Source organism: Astatotilapia calliptera, chromosome 2 (genome assembly GCF_900246225.1).
Source record: "Astatotilapia calliptera chromosome 2, fAstCal1.2, whole genome shotgun sequence".
Classification (NCBI taxonomy): domain Eukaryota; kingdom Metazoa; phylum Chordata; class Actinopteri; order Cichliformes; family Cichlidae; genus Astatotilapia; species Astatotilapia calliptera.
Genome location: NC_039303.1, coordinates 361,288 through 388,948, shown reverse-complemented (window position 1 = coordinate 388,948; position 27,661 = coordinate 361,288). Strand labels below are relative to the sequence as shown.

Here is a 27,661-nt window from a genome sequence, read left to right as displayed (position 1 = left end):
TTTCACAGATGTCTGTTTGTTTTTATTTTAATGGGTATGTGCTTATTTGGTATGCACCCTAACTATCTGAACCTCATACACTCCAGACTAAACCAGGAACGCTGCTGTTCAGGGCGGATCTTTACATGCATACAAACATGTACATTTTAATTATTAAGTTGCGATCAATCAAAGTGCATTTAAACATGCTGATAATAATATGTACACAAAGCCACATTATAAAAAGAAACAATTAGCTCTAAGCAAACATAAAGAAGATTATTTCATACCAAGGCATCATATATAGACCTAATCCAGCCCAAGATTCTTGGCAGCCATATAGATCTGCTGCCTCGTCACTGCGTTTGCACTCTTTGTTATACTTCTGTCAACTTCTATCGTGGTAAAGACAACAGCAGAAAACATCCATGTGTCCTCATTCTGGGAAAATGCAGTGCATAAAAAATATTAGAAACATTAAAAAGAAACTTAAATAAGAAACATGTTATATTTTTTAAGAATATTCTCAGCTTTAATTGCTTTACCTGCTGTTTTTTCTCATCACTAAAGATTTTCTGCAGGTCAGCAGCTTGATTGTGGAAAATACGGATAACAATGGATAAAACTCAAGATTTATATGCTTTTATTAAAAAGAGAATTATGATTAACTTCAATTACCTTTGGGATGATCACTGTTGTTTATCTTGATTGTGTAAATGAGGACAGCAATAACAATCAGACTTATAACCACGACAGCGCAGAGCAAGAAAACAACTCTACTAGCTGTCTGTGACCACACACTGCTGTCTGCAATCATATTAAAAAGAAAAGGAAAAGATGAGATGAATGCCAAAGTGCCATTTGTGACATTTTTTCTAATTAATAGAGTAATGATAACATTACCTTGAATAACCACAGTAGTTCCACTTCCAAATAATATCTCCCCACATGTGGCCACAGCACAGTAGTAAGTCCCAGCATCAGAGGAGCTGACGTTCTTAGAGAAGCGATAAACACATGTCTTCTGATGGTCAGATCTTTTCTCACATTCATTACTTCTGTTTTTGTCAGTGTAGATGATGTTTGGAAGAGATTTATCTGATCCCTCTCTGACCCAGAGAATATTGAGATCTCCTGGACACGTCTTGTTGTCAGAGTCAGAGAAGACTGAACACTGGAGCGTCATTGTGTCTCCTGGATTTGATTCTATCAGTAACTGACTGACTGCATAGTTTGATGCCCTCTGAGCTTTTCCTGTGTAATACAAATCACATTCTCCAAAACATGCACAGAAAAATGTGAACATTTTTAAAAGTAGATTGGCTTATTACCTGTAACTAACAAATATATTCCACCCCATGTAGTTCCAATCCATTCTGTGTTTGTACAATGATAGTGACCCTCATCCTCTTGAACTGTCTCCAAAATGGTCAGGCTGCTAAAATTTGCATCATTATTTATCCGAAATCTTGAGCTCAAAAATCCAGGACTAAAATCAGCTTTAGGCTGAATCAGAGTAACTATTAATTTAAGAGTATCCCCGACGCTCTGCTTGTACCATTTGAGTCCCCTAACGCTGAGCTCTTTGGGAATAGTGCATGTCAAGGTTGCTGGTTCACCAAGCTGAACAGTTTTAACTGGAACCAGAGAATCTGAAATAAGAGAAATAACATTTTGTTTGACATTGTAACTTTCCAATGTAAAACTCTTTTATTCTGTATATGTCTATTTGACATGAAAATCCTTAACTAAGAACATTTTTAGACAAAATAAAAATGCACTTACATCCTTGGTGAAAAAAAAACAATGTAACCCAAAAGACGATCATCTTGGCTCTGCTTTTTGTTGGGGACCGTACTGGTATTTCAATGAGTGAAGGAGGTGGAATGATCGTTTTAGGTCAGTAAAATGCACCTGATTGGCTAACACAGAATAGATTCAAAAGTACATTTCCTGTTACATCTACCTCTGTGCTTTGTAAAACATATCACCTCTCTTTCATCTTCTATTGTGTTGGACTCTGGTTTTTAACACTGCCAACATGGTAACTATTTGTGTTCTTCGATCTTGAAATAGCTATAATGTGTCACACTTTCATTTCAGGGAAAATTTGTAGATTGAATATTGGCCAGGGGGACACGACATTTTACCACCTGTAGAGCTAAAGAGCAGGCTGAACAATGGAGATTTATAGTCTTCAAAAAACAGAATATTTGGCCATTTTTGTAGCAAATTTCATGAGAAACAATCCAGGATTATTCACATATTTTTACTCTGTATTCACAACGTCAATTTTTTGTTGTTGTTGTTTGTTATTAATGTATTTGAAATGATATACCACTTTTCTCAGCTTACTGACCAACACACTTTTAACCACACATTCATAAAGCACAGAATATACAGTTCTGCTCTCAGCATCACTCCTGACACTGTAGTAATCCATTTGTATGTGTGCTGCTCCACTCCTCCCCAATTTAAAAGGAAGACACAAGAAGCAACTTATCCTAAAACAGAGAATGGGCATCTTATCGTTTTCAGTGTAGAACCACCACCACTCGTAATTTTCATTCATACCCAATTACCCTTGGCTTCAATCCTAGGTGTGTAAAGATTTAAAGGCCACTAACCTTGAAACCTTCTATCATTTAGCTGTAACGTGAAATTTTGTCCTTACAGTTTATAAACAGAATAATTGACAAATAGCAGCCGAGTCCAAATCCTAACTGAAACTAGGCTGGAATTTATTTATTTCTTGTAATGAAAGCCCTGGTCTTTTACACAGACCAGGCGTTGGTTGTTTAACAAAAACCAAGCCATAATAAAATGGCTGGCATAATATGCAAGAACAATACAGTCTGGAAGTCCAGAGGTCAAAATGGGACATGCCCCTGATAATGACCAAGCTAGGATTCTGTGGGACTTCCAATTAAAGACAGACAAGCTGTTGATGGCTAACCAACTGGAACAGGAGTGGTGGACAAGCAGAGGAAGACGGCCGTAGCGATAGCTGTAGCTGCACCGAATGACAGCAACATCAGGAAAAAGGAACATGAGTAGTACCGAGAGTTGGGAGGAGAACTCCAGAAGATGTGGAGGGTAAAGGTAACAGTGGTAATCTGAGCACTTGGTGCAGTGATCCCCCAAGCTAGGCAAGTGGCTCCAGTAGATCCTACGAACACCGTCCGAAATCTCTGTCTAGAAGAGCGCAGTCGTAGGAACAGCAAAGATACTGCGCAGGACCCTCAAGCACCCAGGCCTCTGTTAGAGGAGTCAAAGGGCAAGACCGCCCACAGGAGCGAGAGGGTAATTGTTTTATATATATATGTTTGTAAGTGTGTTAATAGAGGGTTTATAAATACATGTTTCATATTGTAATTCATTTTTAATACAGTTGTTAGTATTTTATGTGACCTCACCAAAGTGATAAGATTTTTTTGCCTTATGAAGCATTTATAAATAAAATTAAAATAACTCAAGACTCAAAAAAAGCCTCAGCCATCTTCACATCAGAAAAATGACACTAAAATGACAATACAGAACAGACAAATATTTATTTCCAGATGCAAACATGACCAATCTCAGGTTTGCAAATTATTAAATGTATGTAGGACCAGAGTCGAAGTCTTTAAGAAGAGTTTAAGAGACACCGAGCAAGTGGAGCAAGTGGAGCCACAGAGTAGCTTCACTTAAATGTACGGCAGCTTCTTCATTTATAATAAAATATGAATGTTATCACAAAACAACAGTGGACATTTCAAAGATCTTCATAAATAACTGCAAATACCAAGCAGAGGTACGACATTTGTTGTCCTGCAGTGAGTTCTGTTGTCAGATGGAGCCAGTCTACAGAGCATATGGTACAACTGGTCTGTGGGCTACTCTTGTCTGTGGTTTTGCTGGTAAGTCAGCAAGCCACAGAGAAGCGCAAAATTATAACAAATACAGAGGTGAAACTGAGTGTTAAAACCTATGAAAAGTGTCCCCTCTCTGCTCTATTCCAGACCACTTGTCTGGAATATTCGGCAGTCACTTACGTAATCCGCTTCCAGTAACATTCATTCAGGATCCTGGAGGAATCACTGCACACGCACGGTGGGTGAACCCCCTGTCCGACCGGAATCACAGGATTCTGGTCAGACAGGACTATAAAACCACCATGTCAGTAACCAGTAAGGTTCAGTTCTAAAGTGCTTCTGAAATAAACTAAGTAGTCAGGCTGTGTTTTCAAATAGGTGAACTCTACTGGGTGATCTTCTCCTCCGTACAATGAAAACTCAGAGCAGTTTGTCGGGATAAGGAGGTGATCAGATTAATTAAATATTATTAAAATAAATATTATTCATATCAATCTTAATATTACTATTAATAATACAATTTTATGAAGTCATCCAGATTCACAAGGTTGAGGTGGTTCTGGCATTTGACAAGGATGCCTGCTGGGCACCTCCTGGGTGAGTTGTTCCAGGCATGTCCCATCGGGAGAGGCCCCAGGGCAGACCCAGGACACGCTGGAGAGATTATATCTCTCGGCTGGCCTGAAAATGCCTTGGTGTCCCCCCGGACAAGCTGGGGAAGGTGGCTGGGGAGATGCTGCTGCCCCTGCGACCCGGCCCCGGATAAGTGAAAGAAGACAGATGGATGGATGGATAGATGCTGATTAATCTAAAGAAATGGAAACAAATTATGTGTTTTTGAGACAGACTGCTAGTAACAAAATGTCTAAAGACACAATTTAAAATTCATTCATCAAAATAGTATTTTATTGTTTATCAGTAAGTATTGTATTTGCAAAGGTGGGGTAATGGGTGGCATTACTGGAGGCATTACATAGTTAATTAGCTTTTTGCTCTATAGAGTATAGATTGCTGAGCAGAAGTCAAAATAACCACATGCCCCAGAACCAACAAGTACCTGCATCCCAGGAAGGGGTAGAACTGTCCAGTGGAGAGTGGTGACCAGAGATGGGCAGTAACGCGTTACTTGTAACGCGTTACTGTAATCTGATTACTTTTTTCAAGTAACGAGTAAAGTAAGGGATTACTATTGCAAAAACGGTAATTAGATTACTTTCCCGTAGGAACGCTGCGTTACTGTTTTACTAAAACCATGATTTTTTGCGAGAATGTCTCATGACAGTGACGTAAGCGAGTGCGCCGTTCATGACAACAGCTGTGTGCAGATCAACAATGGATCACATATCGAGTGCAGAGAGAGTATGAGCGTGCAGCGTTTAAAGCGTGGAAGTACTGACCTTACTTTGAGTTTGATTCCATAAAAAGTGACAAAAACATTAGTGTCCGCTGTGAGTGGGAAGAAAACTTCTTTTTACAGTGAAAAAACCCCTAAACTTCCAAACAAGCACCGAGTAGCTACGACGTGATGGGAAACTCACAGAGAAACTCGCGGATTCTTCCACTGACCGCGGCACACCTGCACCAGGGTAAACCTCCGCCTGCCCCACTCCTGCTTTACAGGTGAAAATAGAGCAACAGGACCGCTGAGTCTTTGACTTTATTTATTTTCTGCTGTGTTTTACTTGCATGTATTTGAAAGACTGAGTGTAAACACAAAAAATATTTTATTTTATGTGCTGGAATGTGCAGAAAATAGGTTTAAATGTTAACCTAATTTCTTCCAGTCAGAGAATGTTGCATATAATTACATTTTTGCTTGATGCATAAAGTTAAAAGATTAAAACTGATAAAACAAGTTTTAAAAAGAGACTTTTCCATTTGATTACATTTTGTATGATGGATTATGCAGAAAAAGTAGAATTGGGCTGAAAGATCTATCACTTTATCACCTACTCAGGTTGTAAATCGTGTTTTTAAAAAGTAACTAAGTATCTAAGTAATTAATTACTTTTGAAAATAAGTAATCAGTAAAGTAACGGGATTACTTTTTTGGGGAAGTAATCCGTAATTAGTTACTGATTACTTTTTTCAAGTAACTTGACCAACACTGGTGGTGACCATCTCCCACAAGGATCAAGGTTCAACAAGCCCCAGACTGGGACTCATTCTTTCCTTTTTGTCACTATGTAACAAAACTTGGTTTATATCACTTTATGGAATTCCAGTTATTTTGACTGTTGTCGAAGTCTGATTACTGTGATTTTAAAATTGGATATAACCATAATGACTGACAGAAACTTAAATAAAACCATCAGGCCCCACCTCTGACTTAGATACTGTACTTGTAGCTGCTGCCTTTTTCCCCCAAGGTACAGCCACAGCATCCAGCACAGATGGGTCACACACTTGATTTTGCGTAGTTTTTATATTGGATACCCTTCCTGACAAAATGCTCCCATTTATCAGGGTTTAGAACAAGCAGAAAGGGTACACTAGCTTATGACCCATGAAGCGTTTTTGTTTCTTGAATTATTATACTATGAAGCCACTAGGCCTTACCTCTGGAGTAAGGAAAGTCGGCAAGTTTTTACTTATTTCAGAGTAGCCTAGACTAACTGAGTTATTGTCAAAATTTAAGTTTATTAAATTAAATTTAAGTTCATAGCTAAAAATATACACATACAAGAAAAAATGCCACACTGACTCTGTTTTAAGAAATTTAATTAAATAATTAGTGACTTTCTTGTACTGTTGATATTTTGTGTTATATTTTTGTATTAAACTTTATTTACTATCAAACAGGAAACTGTATATCCACTGTAACCACTTTTTACTTTCATTATATTCGTGAAAATAATGTATTCATGTGGATTACAGAGAAACACATCAATATACTAAATAATACTAAAGAACACAACAACACAGACTAAAACCATTCATAGATGGGATTCATACTGTTTTCATCTCTAAAATAGCTTAATAATATACTTTTTAGTCTTTGCACATAAACTGGAAATACAGTGTCAAAAATATACAAATAATTACATTTCTAACAAAAGTGAAATATATGTCCACATCCATGATGCTATAGAGCTTAATCCAGCTCAAGAGCCTTGACATCAGTGTAGATGCTCTCTTCCTCTGCAGGTTTTGTATCCTTTGTCCCCAATTTGCTCACTTTTTTAAAAGTTGGTGCCGAATAAACCAACAAGTCCTCATCTGTCTGAGGAAGCAGCACATGTTAATATTTACACAGGTAAACATGCTGGAAGCTTATGGCTCTGTTTGTCCTTATAATTACCTGCTGATTTTCCTGGTCACCACTTGAAATTACATTTGTTTGCAGGGCAACTGCATCTGTATTGTCATTAAAAAAAAAAGCAGTAAAATTAGGTTATATTTTCCTAGTATTGATTGCTTGATGTGATGGGAGTGACTTTGCTTACCATTAGAATATACATATGAACTCTTCTTTAGCTTCTTGATTGAATAAACTAGACAGGCTATAACAACCAGGCTTATTGCCAAAGCGACACACAACAGATAGAGAATTGTATTGTCCTTCTTTGAGCAGCTTTTCTTGACTGCTGACATAAAAAAAAAGAAATAATGAAAGTTAACAGTAATTAAAATTGTTACCAAAAGTATTTTTTTAGGCATTATAGAATAGATAAAAAAAACTAAAATGTAACAAAATGCACAAATCCTCTAATTGCTCCATTATATAAAAATACTACTCAATTACCTTCAGCATCGCCTGTTGTTTTATTTCGAGAAAAAGACTCCACACATGTGGCCACAGCACAGTAATACGTCTGAGAATCAGAAGAGCTGAAGTTTCTGAAGTAGCTGTAGAAACATGTTTTTGTGGAGAGTGCCTCTGAGTTCCTTTCATATTCAGCTCCACCATTCACATGAGTATAATTAGAGCCCGGGTTAGATTGATGTGGTTCTGCGCTCAAACAGAACACGTTGTCATCTACTGGACATGTTTTATTCTGGAAGTCATGGAGGACCAAACACTGAAGATTGACTGTGTGTTCCTGATGGACAGAATCAGGTGGAGGAGCTGTAGTGAAAGGAGGCTCAGGTCCTAAGTAATTATAAAGAATGTGCAAAATCACTTGTTATTTTAGCAAAATTCAATAAAAAGCTTTGCTTTTTTTATATTAACTATTTGGTGTTCGCATGGTGGTACGCCTATTCATACCTCCATGCACAAATGAGCAAACAATCAATGTAAATTTACAAATTTTACAGGAATCTACAAACATTCTTCAGGTTTTTGTCTACTTACCTTCAACTTTTAAGTAGGTTCCATTCAAAAATGTTAGTTCTCTATTTGCTGTTTTCATACAGATGTAAACTCCTGTATCACTCTGCTGTGCTTTTGTAATATACAGATCAAATATTCCAGGATCTGTTACAGTTCTAATGCGCTGATCAGCACTCTGAGAGCTAAATGATCTTCCTAAGATTTTAGGAAAGTCTCCAGAAACAAGCTTGATCCAAAACAAGGTTCCTACATCTCTACGGGGGCACGTCAGGTTAATATTCTCCCCAACGTAAACAGTCTTTGTCTCGAAAGTCTGTTCATCTGAGCAACCTGACCAAAAACAAAAAACAAAAAGGGAAAAAATCAGTCCACTCAGTCATCATTAATTTTGTTTGTCCTTTTAAATTTCTTAAATTTCATTACTTTAAATATATATTTGCAGTAAATATTATCTCTCCATATACTTACGACCAACATTGAGCATCAGGAATAAATAAAACATAACCCTCATTTCTGGTGTTTTGACTTGATACTGCTGTAATAAAAACGTAATTTAAATGATCCATCTAAATATAATCATATGAAGTGGGAGGAAACACTCTCAGTGCAGTCTGATTGGCTTCTCGTTTCGTTGGTTTTTCACTGCATTACCGTAGTGGAAACAATATGAACCATCTTTCCAACCTAAGCACATGAAACAACACCAAATGTAGGTTGTGTCATTTCATATTTAAGACTTGTTGTGGGTTTCTCAAAATGAAACTTACAGAAAGAATACATGAAAGCATAATTTTGACTCTCAGCTGGAAAGAAATGTGCAAAAACATTTTTTATAACTTTCATATTGAAATTCACATTGATATTGAAACTAAAGAGCCACAATTATATTTCCAAGTGAAACACATGAACATTTTAAGACCCAAAGACTAAAAATTAACAACATTTTAAATCATTAATAAAAGTTATTGTTTGATTATTGATTACAGGTTTTGCAGATTGAAATTGTCTGCAAAAAACATGTTTTCTAGTCTAATTAAGGTTAACAATACATGTTGATTATGCCTAGCTAAACAGCCAAATAAAGTTGTGATCCATTGGAATTTGATCAATATTGCACCTGATTGTTGTGGTAATTAACATTCACATGTTATTTAAGAAACCAACAGAAGAAAACTAATTACAGAAAACGGTTTAGTCTACTTGCTAGATTGTTTGAGAGGTGTATCCCTGCTGCATAAAGAAATTGAAATATCACACAAATAACATGGAAAATAATTTCATGATGCAGGCTCGGTCATCCAGTTAAGGAAGTGGTAGTGAAGGACATAATGTTTTCAGTGGGAGAAACGGTGAAACATTTCTCATTTAAATTTAAAATATTTTGAAAATACTGCATAAGTGTAATTTTTGATCATATGAAAAATGACACTTAAAAAGGGAAACTACAAATTCCTACAAATTCCTGAGAACTCCCAAAGAAAAGACAGATCTAATGAACATTTTAAGCACCTATTTAAAGCTTAAAAAACTACTGAAAAGAGTTCGTGATAAGCTTGTTTTAATTTTCAGAACAAAAAAAGTTCTTTCCATTGTTGTAATGGAAAAAACATTAAGAAATATAACTTTATGTTTTCAACTATCATTGAACAGCATAACCAGAATCAGTGACACAGAATCTCATCTGCATCCTGATCATCAAAGTTCATAGTTTATTGTAATGTGTGAACTACAGAAAGAACGCCCCGCCTTCCTAATGTGTGAGCCAACCAATAAGACCACACCCTCCACAATGATGACAGGATATAAGTGCAATGCAACGTGTGGTGTTACGTCTCATCTAGGGGGTTGTGCCCCATGAAAAAGCATAAATTTTTCCCAAGTTTCAGGCAGCAATAGAACCAACTTATCAACAATAAATATATGTTATATTTATTATCAACAGATTTAAAACCACAGGCATTTAGCATAATGTTAGAGTGAACTAAGGCCAAACTTACAAACAAATACTGATATAAAAAATAAGATACTTATGAGAAATGGCCTAGTGAGCCGTGCCAAGCTTGAAGTCAAAGTTTTCTTTGCAACAAAAATATCTATATTTTATGGTTATGTTATAAGTTTTGATTCACATTGGCTGGACGTACCACATTTTCATTAATTTTCCTGTTTATTTACAGCATGTTTTAAACAAGATATAGATTCTCTGTTTGGGGAATATGTTATCTCCAACTGGGGTTTTCGATCTTGGCTCCTTATGTAGGGCATGGTCTTCAGGCTACACCCTACATAAGGAGCCTTTTAATAATCTGCAAGTTGTAGATTGACCACACCTCTTCACACACCCCCGTTCTCTGTTAGCTATTGTGGTGGAGGGGCTGGGAGGAGGAGTTGGCCATCCGATTGGGGTCTGGGATGCAGGGCCTTCGTGCTACTATCTGGTCTCCACCCCAGGGAAAAGGGTAACAACTCCTCGGTCTAGGTCTGGGGGTGGCCGTGCCTGGACCTGGGGTCTAGAGTAAGTTTGGGGACTGTGATTTTGTGTACAGTGTCCATTTGTGTCTGTCTCTACGTAGGGTGAGTGCCGAGTGTTTGTTTTCTGTGTGTGCCTGCTTGTCTGTGTCTGTATGTCAGGTCAGGTCTTAGACTCCTAGATCTCCCCTCACCACACTCCCTGTGTTGGTGGTTCTTGGTGTCCGGGGCTGGGCGCTCAGGTATGTACTGGCTCACTCCCGGTGGCTGCTTGGCAGGGCCAGGCACCTGTTGCTTGGTCAGTCCACTCTGGCACAGCTGGCTGCCAGCAGAGCCTGTGGGCACATCGCTGCAGTCCGCTCAGGCTTCTGCTCCATGGCTGCTGGCTGACCCATCGTCTGGGGCTCTCCTCAGCTCTTTCCAAGAGGGTGTCACGGATGCCCCTCCGATGGTTGTCCTTGGGTTCTCGCACTCTGGGGTTCTGAATGTCTGGGGCTCCTCCATACCTGCTTCATGCCCTGGGGGACAAGGCCATTGCTCCCCACACCCTCAGACCATTACCTGAAGAAACCTTTTGAATGCAAGCACGCTCATCCACACAGGTGTGCACACAGGTGTACACATGCATGGGTGTTCACAAACACAAACTACACCTTTCTTGGCTGCTATCTCAAAGCACATTGTGCGCTGTCGGTCTTGCGTGCTGCACAAAAATGTTCAATATTTAGTATTTACTGTTATTTACACTTAGCTAGATTTTTGCAATGGTTTTGTGTTTATTATGTTGCACTCTTCTTTGCTTGTTTTCTCTTTTTTTCTTCTTCTTCTCTCAACAGTTGATCCAGGTGATTTTTTTTGGTAAGTGCTTCTCACTGTCCCTCTTTCCCTCTGTCTTTCTTTCTCCCTTTCCTATACCCTAGTCATGTCTGGCCCGTCTGTAACAACTGAAAATAAAATAAAATAAACAAATAATAATAACAAAGGTCAAACAAAAGGACCAATACGGCAAGACTGTGATGATCCACTTGGTAAAGTAAATCTGTTGGGTATCTTTGTTGGCCTACAGATAATAATTCTGACTGCTAAAGAACCAAATGGGAAGGCAAAAAAAAAAAGATTGACAACACCAATCACAGCTGGGCAGCTGCACGTTTTACTTCTCTTACTACACAGGTCTTTGCGTAAAAGAAGGGAAACACCTGTTGCACAAAATGACAAATATGACAGCTGTGGCAAAGCAATATTTCAAGACATTACATTAATTTCATTTTGTGCCTAAAACAAGCTATAAACATCAAGAACAGGTAGGGAAGAGTAAGGGTTGACTTGGCTGCTAGGGGTCAGCTAATATGAGTAATACTGAAAAATATTGAATTGAACCTTTTGTTTTTAACTGAAAATAGACTGATGTTGCACTGGCTAACAACTCTGATTAGTGAGACTTTAACACAAGTCGCTTGTGTGTTAAACCAAAAATAAAAATTGTAAGACACCTGAACCCACTGTAGTCTGTCTTACCTTCTCTTTAATGTGTCAGAGAAATGAAAGCAACAGGGTTAAAACTACCACTGAAAAGCAGTCCACTAAAAATAGCATTAAAATGACCCAAATTGTGTGTGTCAGTTTCAAGCAGAACTATTGTACACCTAGTGACAAAAAAAATGTCAAAATTGCTGCAGTCTGTGTCAGAGTAGGATATTGTGCTCAGTGTTCTGGTCTGTTAGTGGTCTAATCAGGGTCAACGTATTGTGGACCACAAGCCAATACATGTTGGTCTGACAAAGATGTTCTTAATATGGTAGCACAAAACCACAATGTCACTGGTTCAAGTTCAGCCTGGGCTAGAGATCAATGTGTTGCATGTCACAGCCCCCTCTCTGAGGCCACATTTCCTGTCTGTTGCTTCACTGTTCATGCCTGCAACGAGAGAAAAAAAACTGCACAGTGCAAGCAGCGCTGGAGTTTTGTCAAGCAATAAATGAGTAATTCCCTGAAACAATGCTGTGCCCAGCTTCTGTACATGTGATATATTCACGTGTATATACTAAAGGGTAAGGATTTGAGAAGTAAATATTACCTTTTAAAGTTAAATAGCTGTGTTTTTTTCTCTAGAAATGTTTTGTCGCTCTTTGCATAACCTGCATAACATAACCTGCCTGGTGTTTGCCTTTGTGTGCAAACACAAAGGCAAACACAAAGTCACAGTAGTTACTGACAAACAAACAAAGCATGGAAACTTGAGCATTTCTGTGGTCGGGCTTTCAAAGACAGGTGTGAATGCGAAGGGGCTTTTCTTCCTGTGTCACTCTCTTGGTTTTGCAGCACTGTTTTATCAATTTGATGTATAACAAAAGCAGCTCTTGTTGGAAGAGTTAAAGAGGAAAGGACACACACTTACCTGGTCAAACTATGACTGTTCTAATCACACTTTTGTGTTGTGTGTTTCTTAAGGCTATCAATGAAAGATGGGAGGTGATAATGAATTGTCCCTGCCCTTTATAGCAAGGGCAGGACTTTTTAAATGTTTCGCAAATCATTACCTATAGGTTGAAACCCTTGATACATCATCAGAATCAGAATAATTTATTAATCCCAGAGGAAATTATGTAAACGTGTGTAAAGTGTGTATAAAGTGTGTACTACATGCATAGATGACAGCTTGTTCAAATTAATGATGAATGAAGTTAGTTAAACATTTAAATGCAGTTGTATGAACAGTGCATATAGATTGTATTTTATGATAGATCAGTAAGGTTGCAATTGTGTGTGGTTTTAAAGCACAAACAATGTTTGCAATTTAAAAGGCAAGAAAGAAAATAAAATCAAGTCAGATGTTTAAGCTAAGAGTACCCTGCTGAAGCCTTGCAGCTCTCCTCTCACTTCACATCCTGTTGAAACTCACATTGAGGGGATTGTTCTGAGTAAACAGCTTCAGGTTGGTCAAAGGGTGGAGAAATGGCCCACCACAACCTTTATCGGTGTAGCTGTTGCGTGGAGCTTTGCTTTGCTTGCTCTTCTCATGAGAAAAACGAAGGCTTTCTATCTTTATGCTGTTAGACCAGTGAGAACAACTGGATTGCTTCAACAATGTATAATACTGTGCTTTTATTTCCAATTTTTAGAAGGTTTTGGTGGACACATACATAACATTATGACAAAATCTATGTCTCTTTTCATTTGCATATGGCAAGAAACCAAAAATAAAAAAGGTTATTTTCATATTACTGGTGAGGCAGGTGTTACAAAGACCAAGTCTTTATTTTCATTACAGTCTAACAATGGACGACACAAAAAGATCAGCACCACTTTGTAAAAAGAGAGAAGCAAGTATACACATTCTCTGACGAGGTAAAGTTAAATTGTTGGAATTTTTATGGTATTGTCAAGGTTCTGCGTCATTTTGACCCAGTGTTTTCACTTTCCTTACCCGGACCATGACAGGTATACCACAAACAGAAAGAAGTGATAGCAGGATAGGGTTGCAAGTGGAGGAGTGAGCAGAGGAAAATCTCAGTTCTTATGCAATTTTTAAAAGGTTTTGCTTTGTATGTCAAATGTCTTTTATGAATTCATAGTTGATTTCTCTAGTAAAAGAAAAGGGTGAAATAGATTCAGAGTAGCAGCCGCCAGGCTTATCAGAGGTCCTGTTGTCAAGGCACCAATCAGCTCCTGAGTCAACCAATGTCAAGCACTCCCCAGAGACGTCTTTTCCTCTGCCTGAGCCTACCTTCTTGGTTACTGCCTCTTTTGCATGAGCTAGTCACCCCTGAAACTGGCTATCTTCCAGCCTGCTAGTGGAGCTCTGTATCTGCTGGTCTCCTGTCTAACCTCCAGAGAGGCCCTGCATCATTCATTGCTGGCCACCTTCTCGTCCACAAAAGGGTTTCTGCTGCCAGCTGTCCACCTTGCTTCATCGTCGGAAACCTCTTTAACCTCTTCAGGATTTAATTTATGTTAATATAAGTAAATATACTGTCATAGGAAAAATGTGTGTAGGATAAGAAATACAGAAAGTGTTGTGTTTGCAACATTTCAGAGATGCATAAGGATAAAAGAGCCAATTCAGAAGATTAGTTCAACGTTATTGTCAAAGAACAGTTACAAACTTCATATTATCAATGATAACCCACCCAGTCTGCTTAAGCAGGAAGAAACACATGCAGCAACGTACAGAGTTGGGGAGGTGGTTGTGGTCTCCATCCACTATACTCACTTCACAACACTATTCTTAGTGTTACAAAACTAAGTTTACTGAAAGTGATGAGAACTTTTGACTCAAGTGAGGCACATGTACCAGTGTAACACATAAATGTTATATGAACTTGGGTGAAAAAAACAAACAAACCTAAAGCATAGCACCAATAATCAATTATTATTTTGTTTTGTTAGCTAAGACAAGTAGATTTTATACATGGAAACTTAAGCACTGCTGTGGCTGGGCTTTCAAACAAGGTCATGAATGCAAAGGGGCTTTCCTTCCAGCTACTTGGGTAGCTGTTTTATCTATTTTAGGAAGCTGCCATAACACTACACCATGTATAACTCATATTCATATCAAAACAGGAGCTGTCAGATGTTATGAGATAAAGGGACATGTGCACACATTCAGATCTGCTTGGTCATTCTGTGATCTTAACTGTGGTAGGGTGTTTTTCATTGGCAGTTATAAAGAAGTGAGGAGAGGCGCTCATCATTCACTGGTCCCAGAGCAGGCTTTTCAAATGATTTGATAAATTAAAAACAAAAAAGTACGTTTGACATCCTTACCATAGTACCAATGCCCATCACGTAACACAGTGATGGACGTTCAGCCTGTCTAAATTAACAGCTACTGAAACAGTTATATTACATGAATAAAATTTGTATTAAAATCATACTATATATTACTTTATTATAGATGCAGCAGGTGCTGGTTTTGATTTTGTTTAATCATTAGAAAGACAGACACAGTTTTTCAGTGTACATAGGCAAGATAACAAGTTTAAACTAACATAACATAAAATCAGCCCTGCTTAAGTGCTTTGTAGCTCTTCTCTCACTTTAGAATACAATAGAATAGAATAGAATTCAACTTTATTGTCATTGCACATGCACAGGTACAGGGCAACGAAATGCAGTTTGCATCCATCCAGAAGTGCTTTAGTGATATAGATATATTACAATATATATTAGCAATAATATAGATATGTGAGTATATTACAGAAATGGGTCTATTATGGTATGTTATAATGTACAGAGGGCAGGAGGGTGAAGAGTCCATGTGATGGGTGACTGGGGTCTCTGATGATTTTCCCAGCCCTTTTCAGACACCGCTTCCTGTAGATGTCTTTTATGGCAGGAAGTGGTGCTCCGGCGATGCGCTGGGCAGTTTTCACGACCCTCTGTAACGCCTTCCGGTCCGAGGCAGAGCAGTTCCCGTACCAGACTGTTATACAGTTGGTCAGGATGCTCTCGATGGTGCAACGATAGAAGTTCACCAGGATGTCTGAGGACAGGTGGTTCTTTATGTCTCATAGTGGCTCATAGAGAGATCTGTGCTGGGTAAACAGCTTCAGTGATTGGCCACTGAAGAAATGGCCTATCACAAGTGTTGTTTTTGTCAGTGAAGCTGTTGAATGTTACTTTGCTTTTTGTTGTCTTGACTTGTGGAGACAACTGAAGCCATAGCTGGAAAATATTGTCACAAAGAAATTCAGACTTAATACAAATTAGTCTTTAACATTAATTATAGTTAAAAGCTGAAAATGTGCCATGCTCTTGAATTTACTCACAAATTAGCAAGGGGACGTTGTTTCTCTGCATGAATTTCTTTTTTGCTGTTACCTTAAGATTTGACATGGGCATTTCAGAAAATAATGACGATATGAGAAAAAGGTTCTGATATGTACATATGACGCTCTAGCTCAGTGACTAATAACACTTTTATGTGTGCTTTTTTAATATGACAAAGAGCATTTTTTTTTCTAATAGTTAGCAGAATTAATTACAAAATTAAGAAATTAAAGAAATTACTTTGTTTAAAAGTCAGGCAAAATTACTCTATGGTTGATTTATGATTTAAGTAAATACTTATTATATTCCAAGAAAACCATAAAGCATTATTTACGCTACCGTTTAGGTGTGCAGACCTGACAACGTTTCTTGTTTGTCAGGTGTGGTTTAAAAACACCAAACTGCTGACAGCAACCCACTCCACTCATAGAATTTTAATGACACTTAAACAATCAAAACGCTAATGTTACAGTAGTTTGATCCATCTGTTGGGGTCATACTCAAAATAAAGTAATGTATTATATATTAATTGTTACTTTTATTAAAAGTAATGTAGTACTTTATTTAATATCTAATATAATATCTAAGAATGCTATTCATTACACATTACTTTTGTGTTACACCATAACATGTATATCAGGGGTCCCCAACCCCCGGCTACAGATGTGTCGTTTGGTACAGTTGAGGCTCGGGTGTGAAATTTATGGTTTTCAGGGTTTTTATCGTTAACTGGGTTTACCTGGGTCTTTTCACGTGCTGTAGTTGTGTGTCTTATTTTGAAAGAAACGTTTACGTGTTACCATGGTGACCAGAGAGCATTAAGAAACAGAGAGGAAATGCTTCTCCTGAAATGTGCCAACTCTCAATGTTGTTGGCGCAACATTTTAAAAAGGTTTTGCAGCTTGAATTCGTGTTTATTATAATATTTACAAAATACCACAGTTCTTGTCTTGGTCGTATCATTTTATTTTGTTGTATTTATCCGTGACACCTTAAAGGCCGGTCCATGAAAATACTGTCTGTCATTAAACCGGATCGGTGCCGCAAAAAGGACCGCTGATGTATATGACATGAAATACCACAGACCCACCCATTAACAGCACCAATAGGGTGAGGGATACCTCATAGGGACATGGATAGAATGTTTATTTTAGTGTTTATGTAGGAACAAGAAACTAAGAACACAAAGCAAAGTTGAAAACCAGTCCAAAAAGAAGAAAAAGAAGTGATCACCATAGTTACTCTATAATAGAAACATACAGGAGAAATGGAGGCTACAATTCTAGAAGCTTTAATGCTCACCACTGTTTCCTTTACCTGCTAGAGCGAATGACTGAGCTTAGTAATCCAAGAAGGCTCAAATCATTGATTTCAATCCAAGAAATCAGTGAAGTTTTGTTTAGAGAAGCAAGCATACTGTGAAAAAGTGGTTGCTCCTCACTTTTTCACATAGGGCCAAGTAGGTTTCGATTTTTTTCTCCACTTAAATAATGAACGCCTTCATTTAGAAACTGCATTTTGTGTTTAATATCGTTGAATATTTCAAGTTTTTTTTACTGATCTGAAACACATAAGTTTGACAAACATAAAAACAATTGGAAATCCGGAAGGGTGACAAGAACTTTTTCCACCCTACTGTATCTCAGTTTGTGGTGTCTAATAAAATTGTTTGATCACAGGTGGATATCTGGCCTAATTGAGCAAATATAGTCAGAAAGCTTCCTGTTTAGGGCTTAACACAGGTACAACAGGGTTGTGTGTACCTTAAGAAGTGAAACTAAAGTAAGAAAACTCACCGTGAACTAATTCTAATCTGTTTTTAAGTGATCATAAACAGTTTGCACGGTCAGACATGACCCTACATCAACTGCAGGTATATTCATGATTTTTATAGAAAAATCGTGAAATTAAAGAAGTGAAAATGATTTTGTGAAACTTTTGCATCTTTGTATCCTTATATTTGTGCTGGTAGACACAACAAAAATCATCATTTAAATACTAATACAAAGTGGCAAAGTAGTATCTTCTGATGTTAAAGATTTACAGAGCTTGTGACTAACAATAATCAACTAATAATTACAGAAACAATAACTTCCTTAATAAGTGCCTTAATAAAGACACTGAGAACTGATAACACACTGCTACCAGAAGGTACTAAGAAAGACATACTTTTATGTCATTTGATATAAGACGTCTTTTATCAAATGAAAATTGATCAAAGGTTTGCTGAATGGGGGAGGGGTAATTTCCTACATTTCAGCCAATCACTGATTTCTGCTTTGGAAACCTTTATAACCTTGTGACTAAACCTTCCATATGGGCAAGATGAGATCAGTAGCGTGAGACTAGAGTGCTGCACCACAATGATTGTGAGAATAACAGCTTTGGTTCTTCTTTGCGCACCAGGTAAGTGCAAAATATGATGGGAGACATCTGCTTGCACTACACTGTTCATGAAACCCATCGTGCATCTCAGTGATGGCTGTGTAACAACCTTTCTAATGTAATAGCATTGATTATGTCCATTTGTGTTGTAACTCTGTTGTTATTTGTCTTTCTTCTTCAGCTGTGATTCAAACTACAGAGGTTCCTCAGTTGATCTCTTTGACTGTTGTTGACCTTGGTGACAATGTTACTTTTGGCTGTGAAGTTTCTGAGAAGAAGTTAAGATCCTTTGATTGGTATAAACAGTCTCTGGGACACTTGCCCCAAAGTGTTGCTTCTGTTATTCTTGACAAAATAACTTTATCTGATGCATTTAAAGATTCACGTTTCACATTGAACAAAGATATATTTACTATCAGAAATGTCAGCAAAGAGGATGAAGCAACATATTTCTGTCAAACGCGGACCACATATACACAGATGTTCAGCAATGGCACGTTCTTGGCTGTGAAAGGTAATATGTTTCCCTTTTTGTACCAATGTCTGAACAGTTCAGTGATACTGACGCAAATCAGTTTAATCAATTACAAAAAGTTTATATTACATCTGCCTTAATTCACAGATCACAATCATCAGAAATCTGTCTACGTGAAACAAAATCCAGAGAAAGAGTCTGTTCGTCTGGGAGACTCTGTGACACTCGAATGTTCAGTTCTCTCCAAGAACAAAGAAAAAGCACTCCAATGTCCAGATGACCACAGAGCGTACTGGTTCAGAGCTGGATCTGAAAGTTTTGCTCCAAACATCATTTACCCTCTCGTGAACAACAGTGATGAAGCTCTTAAGAGACGATGTGTCTACAGCCTGACCAAAACGATACAGAACTCCTCTGATATCGGGACTTACTACTGTGCTGTTGTGACATGTGGGGAGATCCTGCTGGGTGAAGGAACTAAGGTGGAGACACGTATGTATCTGTATTTGTCTTTAAATCTTAAATTATCTTGCATTAAAGTATAAAACACTTACTAAGAGATCAGAAACATCAGACTAAGTACTGTAATGCAATGTTATTAATTCCATGCAGCACAATGCTTGGGATAGTCTCTAAATATCACACTTTATTCAAGTTACATAGTACAGACAAATGTAATGCACCACTGCTCGTTTCATCTAGCCTTCCAGACCTCTAATCTTTGAGTTATCTAAGATTAATGGTTTAATCTTAATAGTTATCATTTCACTTTAATTGCCACAGGTACATAAAACACAAAAACAAAGCACACTCCATGCAGTGTGCCTTCATAAACATTTGTGAAACACCAGATTGTTCTTACAAACTTGTTGAATTCAAGCATGGTACTGTAATAGGATGCCACAGTGACAACAGTTTGTGAAATTTCTTTCCTCCTACATGCTCCAGTATAAATGTTTTTATTGCAGTGGAAGTAACAAAGCCTCAAAGTGGCAAACCACATAAAGTTACAGTGTGGGGTTGTTGAGTGTTGAGAAGCATAGTGCATAGTGCATAAAAGTCACCAATGCTTTGCAGACTCAATAGATGTTCCAAACTTCCGCAAGCACTAACAGCAGCACAAATACTGTGCTATGAATACAAATACTCATCATAAGCTGTCTCTAGCTCTACAAAAATAGAATATTGTTCGTTATAAGAACGTTTCTGCAACAACTGATGAATTCCATGATCACATATTAAATTAAACAGTCTCTCTCTCTCTTTTAACTAATGTAGGACCAGGATTGGGCCCTGTTGTCCTTATTCTTGGAGTTCTGCTAGGTTGTTGCATTTCTGTGATTGTGCTTCTTCTTTTGTACCCCAGAGGGATAAATGTTTGTCAGCATTGCACAGGTGGGTTTATCATAACTGCGTGTGTGTGTGCGTGTGTGTGTGTGTGTAAAGATATATTTTTAAACTAAAATTATGTTTAAGATCCAAATATTTGTTTCACTTTATCATACCAGGACAACAACAAGAACACAGGATTACAATAAAAATAAATCACTGCATTTATATAACCTTGTTACACAATTCTTGTGTGAGTAAACACTCAGTGGAACACTTGTAGTCATCTTCTTCCCTTTGTGTTTTCCTATGTTTCACTTTGTAGAAGTAGATGTGTGTTTGAAAAGCAAAAGTTGTCATATCACAACATTGTATTGCAAAAATAAATACTAAAGATCCATCGCTTAAAACTTCTGTTTTAATGTTACCACACTATTATTCCAATCATATCCCCAAATCGTATTGCTTTAGGGGAAATACGTGGGACCAATCATGCTGGATGTGACGTGTCAAATGTGGGCCAATCAAATGATTTGGTAAATATGCTTTTACTATATATTCTGCAGCATGGTTTTGGAAAAGAGATTAGCAATTTCATACCCACAACATATAATAAAGATATCACAATGTCTTGTTAAATTTGTTACAATACAAAGTGCTGGAATAAAGTTAATTGGTGCACATACAGTTAGTTTTACAAATGAAATTGTAGAATTATTTACGGGATTAATAGAACAAACCAAACCCGTACCATTAGAGATGGAGGCTTTAGAACTGAACATCTTAACTGTGTTGACTGTATTTTTAATCTAGTGTCACCTGAAGACCTGAAAATCACCAGCCTCCAATATTGATTTTCTGACTTGTCCCTTTACATTGAGAAACATTATTTGGAAATTATTCCACAATTTGTAGACCTATTTCGTGAAACTGCCCATCTTTACTTCTGAGAGACTTTAATTAAAGCTGAAAATATGCACTTACTTGATTTAAAATCCACTTTGATAGAAGTAAAATTACTGAAAAATTTCATTGCGCAAAAACCTATCGACCCAACACATAGAAATGCTTATTAAAAATTCTTAGATATATTGCAAAATATTAGAATAATCTTGCAAGTTTTTTTAAAATAGTAGTAGATATATTGCACATATGTAATTTCTGACTATTCCAATAATCTTACTTGAGTTGAAGTTGATGACATAAATTCTAAAATACCTGTAATTTCCGATGATGACTGATGCTACAGTCCATTACTCCTCAGTGAGAGTAAACAGAGTGAACAGGAAGAGGAGAGAGTCAACACAAGACTGTGTGTATGCTGCTGTTAGACAAGATTCCCACACTCAGCGGCAACCATCAGCATAAGCCAAGAAGGGCAGGAGTTGTAGTCCTTTAATAGACGCTGTGGCCTTTCAAATATGTGTTAAAATAAACAATTCCAATAAAAGTGTTTTTTTTTTTCTAAAAAAACAAACAAACATGTTGTTCAGCTGATTCTATGGAAACACAACCTCTGGTTACTTTTATTGACTGCAACATAAGCTATGGTAGTATTTTTGGGCCCAACAAAACATGTTGTATAATTCACATTTGGTATACCCAAATAATTGTGTAAAAATATCAAACTAAATAAATTCCATTGGCACATTAAAGTGTTGAGTGGATTTCTATGATTCTGAAATCACGTTTTTTCTGATCGGGGGGCGGCCATCTGCTGCGACCGGTTGGGGTGACAGAAGGAAAACAGGATAAGACATGCTGTGGAAGAGAGACGGAGAATTATAACAGGTGTGATTCAATGCGGAGAGGTTTATTAACACATAGTGAGTGAGAAAGGTGACTGGAAGGAAAAACTCAATGCATCATGGCCAGTAGCAGCTTTTGATATGGGTGACACGGGCGGTTTCCCGGGGTGGCATCGTGGTTCGCTGCCCCGACATCAGCCAGCGCATTTTGGGAATGGCATAGGCACCGATCGGTTTTCTATCGCCCATGCTGGGAGTAAGGGCGCCCTCCGTTTGCCAAACTGGAAGCTGGTTCCACAGAAGAGGAGCCTGAAAACTGAAGGCTCTGCCTCCCATTCTACTTTTAAATACTCTACGAACAACAAGTAGGCCTGCAGTGTGAGAGCGAAGTGCTCTAATAGGGTGATATGGTACTACAAGGTCATTAAGATAAGATGGGGCCTGATTATTTAAGACCTTGTATGTGAGGAGCAGGATTTTGAATTCAATTCTAGATTAAACAGGAAGCCAATGAAGAAGAAATATGCTCTCTCTTTCTAGTCTTTATCTGAATTAAGAAGCAGAAAGTTAGCGGCCATCCAGGTCTTTATGTCTTTAAGACATTCCTGCAGTTTAACTAATTGGTGTGTGTTATCTGGCTTCATAGACAGATAGAGCTGGGTGTCATCTGCATATCAGTGAAATTATACCTATACTATCAGTGAAATTGTATATGTCTTCTAATGATACTGCCTAAGGGAAGCATGTATAATGTAAACAGAATTGGTCCTAGCACTGAACCCTGTGGAACTCCATAATTAACCTCAGTGTGTGAAGAGGACTCTCCATTTACATGTACAAATTGGAGTCTATTAGATAGATATGATACAAACCACTGCAGCGCAGTACCTGTAATACCTACAGCATGTTCTAATCGCTCTAATAGGATATTATGGTCAACAGTATCAAATGCTGCGCTAAGGTCTAGCAGGACAAGCACAGAGATGAGTCCACTGTCAGAGGCCATAAGAAGATCATTTGTAACCTTCACTAAAGCTGTTTCTGTGCTGTGATGAGCTCTGAAACCTGACTGAAACTCTTCAAATAAGCCATTCCTCTGCAGATGATCTGTTCACTGTTTGACAACTATTCTTTCAAGGATGTTTTATATGAAAGGAAGGTTGGAGATTGGCCTATAATTAGCTAAGACAGCTGGGTCTAGAGATGCTTTTTGAGTAAAGGTTTAACTACAGCCAGCTTGAAGGCCTGTGGTACATAGCTGATTATTAGAGATAGGTTGATCATATTTAAGATCGAAGAATTAATTAATGGCAGGACTTCTTTGAGCAGTTTTGTAGGAATGGGGTCTAAAAGACACGTTGATGGTTTGGAGAGTGTTTTCACATGGACAGGTGTACAAACAGATACTCACTAAGCAGATTCTTAGTGTTTCTTCTCTCTCTCCCTTTCTCTATCCCTCTCTTTCTCCTCTATTTTTCTCTCCCTCTCCTTTTGTTGACTGGCCTGCAGGATTCCCCAACCTTATAAACAATATTTTGGCATACTGACCGAAACTAGCACCATTGATTAACTGATTGACAATGAGCTATGAGATCAGTTTTAAGATTGCTGAAATGCAAACTCATTATCATCAATCAGCTGTCGTGAGTACCATTCACAGAGTGTTGGGGAATGGCTACAGTCACAGCATTGTAAGATAGTGAAAGCTGTACCCTGGGCCTCCTCCTCCTGTTTCATAGGAATGAAACAAAAATCATGTCAGGGGTAACCAAATTGTTGTGTTCAGAATTTTTGGAAGGAATCTCAGGAGAAAGGTTGGTCTTTTAAAAAAATAATTTACTTTGCTTTTGGCAGTTGAAATTACAAGTTTACACGGCACTGTGGACCTCTATGTGAACCAGCAGCATGTTTTACAAAAAGGATGACCCTCAAGTGGGCTGTACAACATTATATAGTGAGACAAAAACATAGATTATAGCAGCCATCTTCCTCCCGCACGGAGATGGCAGTCTTGGTGTCTGCTCCAAATCATCCTCGTATTTCCGTGACCTCATCTGGTATCTGCTCCCTCGTCTGTAAGAGACAGAAAAGCAAAACACCTCTCTGCCTAGCCTTGTTAATCTAATGTTAATATCCATTGTTCTTCTAGCGATTCAAAGTTGGTTTAGAATATCATGTTCGGGACTCTCTGACCCAGAGTCTTATTCTAATCATAATCTATGTGTGTAAGCATATTTGCAGTTACCTCTCCGCACTGTAAGTAATTTCCTACAATATATCAGTCCGGAAAGTCACGCCGTAGTGGCCCAACACACACACACACACACACACACACACACACACACACACACACACACACACACACACACACACACACACACACACACACACACACACACACACAAACAAAAAACACCTGCATCAATCAACATAGTATTTTAATCACAGAAAGCATGACTAGCTATTACAGTCAAAAATCACATATGCAAAGTAGAAATGAAAAAAAAAAATCTAAATTTCCGGTCTTTAAAGGCCATACATTGTCACTGATGAAACAATTCAACTGTTCACAAGGAATATTTTGTAAGAAAAAAAAATAACAACACAAAAGAATCACAAATATAGGGTCTGATGTCAGGTTCAATTTAAATTTCGGGAAATCTTAAACACTGTCATTGGCATCAGCGTTTAACTTGAGAGTAAACACTATCCTCAGCAAACTCAGTCTTCCTCTTTCCTCTTGTTTTTCTTTCAGAGAAATGCAGTGCAGCATAGTTTAGTTCTTCATCAGCTTCACTCTGTGTATTATTTTAAAAAGTAAAACAGTTATGTATATAGTGATATCAAGGTGTTTTTGACAAATATTAACTGAATAACAATAATTTTAATTACTTACACGATGATGTACTGCTCGCTTTGAGGTCTTTTTTGCAGTATCTGATATAGCAAAGCAAATTACATGTATTACATAAACAACAAAAAAATAGAGTAGTGAAGTGCACCTAATGTGGCATTTAACTCACAAATCATTGTCAATGATCACTGACAACAATTATTTATTCACATAAATTTGTTTTTATGAATGAAGTACACAAAGGAACACAAATCACAATGCTACACCTCAATCGTCATTGAAAACATGTACAGTAATTGACTCTTTATAGTTTTACAGTATAACGTCTGTTATGTTTGTATAATCCATAGATTTTGGGTCTTAAAAATATGACTGAAATAATTTTAGCCTTTTAAATAATTTCAGCTTTTTATAACACTTACCTTGAAATGGTTTACATACTCTTCGGTTGCAGATCAGGACAACATTTCCAAAGAGAGAAATGGCCAAGCAAACTATTAATATTGCCGTTAAAATGAATCCTGATTGTGTTGGCTGCACTACAGAAAACAAACCAAGAATCAATTCTCAAAAACTGTTATCAGCTTGGAATATATATTATATACAGTATAGATTAAAGTACTTAAGACCAAATACCTTCAATGTCCAGTTTAGTTCCATTTCCAAATAATATCTCCCCACATGTGGCCACAGCACAGTAGTAAGTCCCAGCATCAGAGGAGCTGACGTTCTTAGAGAAGCGATAAACACACCTCTCCTCTGAGTCTGATATTCTCTCACTTTCACTGTGTCTGTTTCCATCAGTGTAGATGATGCTTGGGTGTAATGGATCTGATCCAGCTCTGAACCAGAACACATTATAATCTCTGGGACACATCTTGTCAGAGTCAGAATAGACTGAACACTGGAGAGTCATTGAATTTCCTGAGCGCAGTGGATTTAACACTGTTGGCCATTGAACAACAGTATAATCTGATGCTGTCTCGTTATTTCCTGTGGAATACAAAACACAAAAATATTCTTTATAACATGACCAAAAACACCTTTAAAGTTTATAAAAGTAGGACAGTGTATGACTAACTTACCTTTTACTAACAAATATGTTCCAGTCCATTCAAGATTAATCCACTCTATCATTCCACAGTGATAGATTCCCTCATCGTCTTGGACTGCTTTCAAAATGGTCAGGTTGCTAAATTTCTTATCAAAATGTGCTTGAAATCTTGAATTAAATGTTTCTTGACCATACTCGGGTGTTGCAGTTTTTAACAGTGACACTATTAATTTGAGAGTATCTCCGACACTCTGCTTGTACCAGTGGACTCCTTTACTGCTGACCCCATCGGGCAAAGCACATGTTATGTTCACTGGTTCACCAAGCTGAACCATTTTCACTGGAACTAGAGTATCTGAATTAGAATATAGAAAAGTTATAGTTTTCTCTACACATCTATTTGACAATAAATTCTCAATTTTGAACATTTTTAGTAAAGTAAAATGCTCACTTACATCCTTGATGAAGAAAAAGCAATGCAATCCATAACATGACCATCGTGACACTGCTCCTTGTTGAGGACTTTGCTGGTATTTCACAGAATGAAGGAGGTGAAATCACTGTATTCGGTAAGACAGTAAGATGCTTCTGATTGGTCAGTACAGAATAGATTCAAATGTAGACTTCCTGTCACATTTGCCTCCTCCTGGGCTTTGCAAAAGCTCTCATTTTCTTTCATCTTGTATTGTAACTGCCTATTTTGTTAACTCGAACACTGTTCCCTACATGTTATAGTTATGCTTGTTAAAAACTATATTCTTGATAAAACTTAAGCCCTAAAAGAGTAATCATCACAGTCCTAACTGCTGTTTGTAGTATTTACTGCAAGAAATACCTCAGAAAAACATCACATTTTGCATTTCAAAGGAAAGTTGGTAAGTTTATTGTTCATATTGACTTATCATTGCATTTTGTACCTTTAAAGAGCCGACGAGAAGGCCTGAGCTCATGTTGCTTCACTGAAGCAAATGATTTAGCCTTTTCAAAAACCAAAACTTATGGGCATTTTTGGGAGCAAATTACATAGCAAACAGTTTTGTAGTTATTTATATACTTAAAACACACACACACACACACACACACACATCAACCCCATGGTGAAGTTAGAGGCTTTAAAACTTACAATGATTTCATGATTTCTGCATTTTCACAACAGGTATCATGTCAATAGTTATATCACATCTATACATCTATGGCAAGAAAATTTTTCCCTCTGTATAAGGCTCTGTATAAACTCTCATCAACTGGGTGTTTGAGCATCAAATGAATTTTGTTCTGCATAATACATGCTCGATCCATGGCCCCATTTCCAGTAAGAAATGAAAAAAAAAGTTAAAATTGTACAATGTGTCATTCATGAAGATTTCGCATGCACACACACACACTGTATATATATATATATATTAGGGGTGCAACGATATTCGTATCGATATTGAACTGTTCGATACAGTGCTTTCGGTTCGGTA

At 37.5% G+C, this 27,661-nt stretch overlaps 3 protein-coding genes and 1 long non-coding RNA gene across 4 annotated transcripts; 1 reads left to right on the top strand and 3 right to left on the bottom strand.

Moving 5' to 3' along the window:
* Nucleotides 1–288: 288 nt before the first annotated feature.
* LOC113029826 (signal-regulatory protein beta-2-like) lies at nucleotides 289–1,807 on the bottom strand. The gene is made up of 6 exons (XM_026180846.1): nucleotides 1,765–1,807; nucleotides 1,311–1,631; nucleotides 883–1,233; nucleotides 658–786; nucleotides 525–568; nucleotides 289–420 (listed from the first exon to the last, which is right to left on the bottom strand). Exons 1-6 carry the CDS (start codon nucleotides 1,805–1,807, stop codon nucleotides 289–291), a joined length of 1,020 nt encoding a protein of 339 aa, XP_026036631.1.
* A 5,101-nt stretch (nucleotides 1,808–6,908) lies between these two features.
* LOC113029857 (uncharacterized) lies at nucleotides 6,909–7,413 on the bottom strand. The gene is made up of 3 exons (XR_003273511.1): nucleotides 7,280–7,413; nucleotides 7,135–7,190; nucleotides 6,909–7,056 (listed from the first exon to the last, which is right to left on the bottom strand). It is a non-coding gene; the product is annotated as an uncharacterized LOC113029857 (long non-coding RNA).
* Nucleotides 7,414–18,640: 11,227 nt separating this feature from the next.
* LOC113009340 (uncharacterized) lies at nucleotides 18,641–21,370 on the top strand. The gene is made up of 6 exons (XM_026147588.1): nucleotides 18,641–18,756; nucleotides 18,917–19,249; nucleotides 19,358–19,702; nucleotides 20,489–20,605; nucleotides 21,011–21,075; nucleotides 21,353–21,370. Exons 1-6 carry the CDS (start codon nucleotides 18,714–18,716, stop codon nucleotides 21,368–21,370), a joined length of 921 nt encoding a protein of 306 aa, XP_026003373.1. The 5' UTR covers nucleotides 18,641–18,713.
* A 3,501-nt stretch (nucleotides 21,371–24,871) lies between these two features.
* Nucleotides 24,872–26,693, bottom strand: LOC113029817 (uncharacterized). The gene is made up of 6 exons (XM_026180836.1): nucleotides 26,651–26,693; nucleotides 26,227–26,550; nucleotides 25,778–26,134; nucleotides 25,564–25,680; nucleotides 25,184–25,224; nucleotides 24,872–25,085 (listed from the first exon to the last, which is right to left on the bottom strand). The coding sequence occupies exons 1-6, from the start codon at nucleotides 26,691–26,693 to the stop codon at nucleotides 24,969–24,971; spliced, it is 999 nt and encodes a 332-aa protein (XP_026036621.1). The 3' UTR covers nucleotides 24,872–24,968.
* Nucleotides 26,694–27,661: the final 968 nt, after the last annotated feature.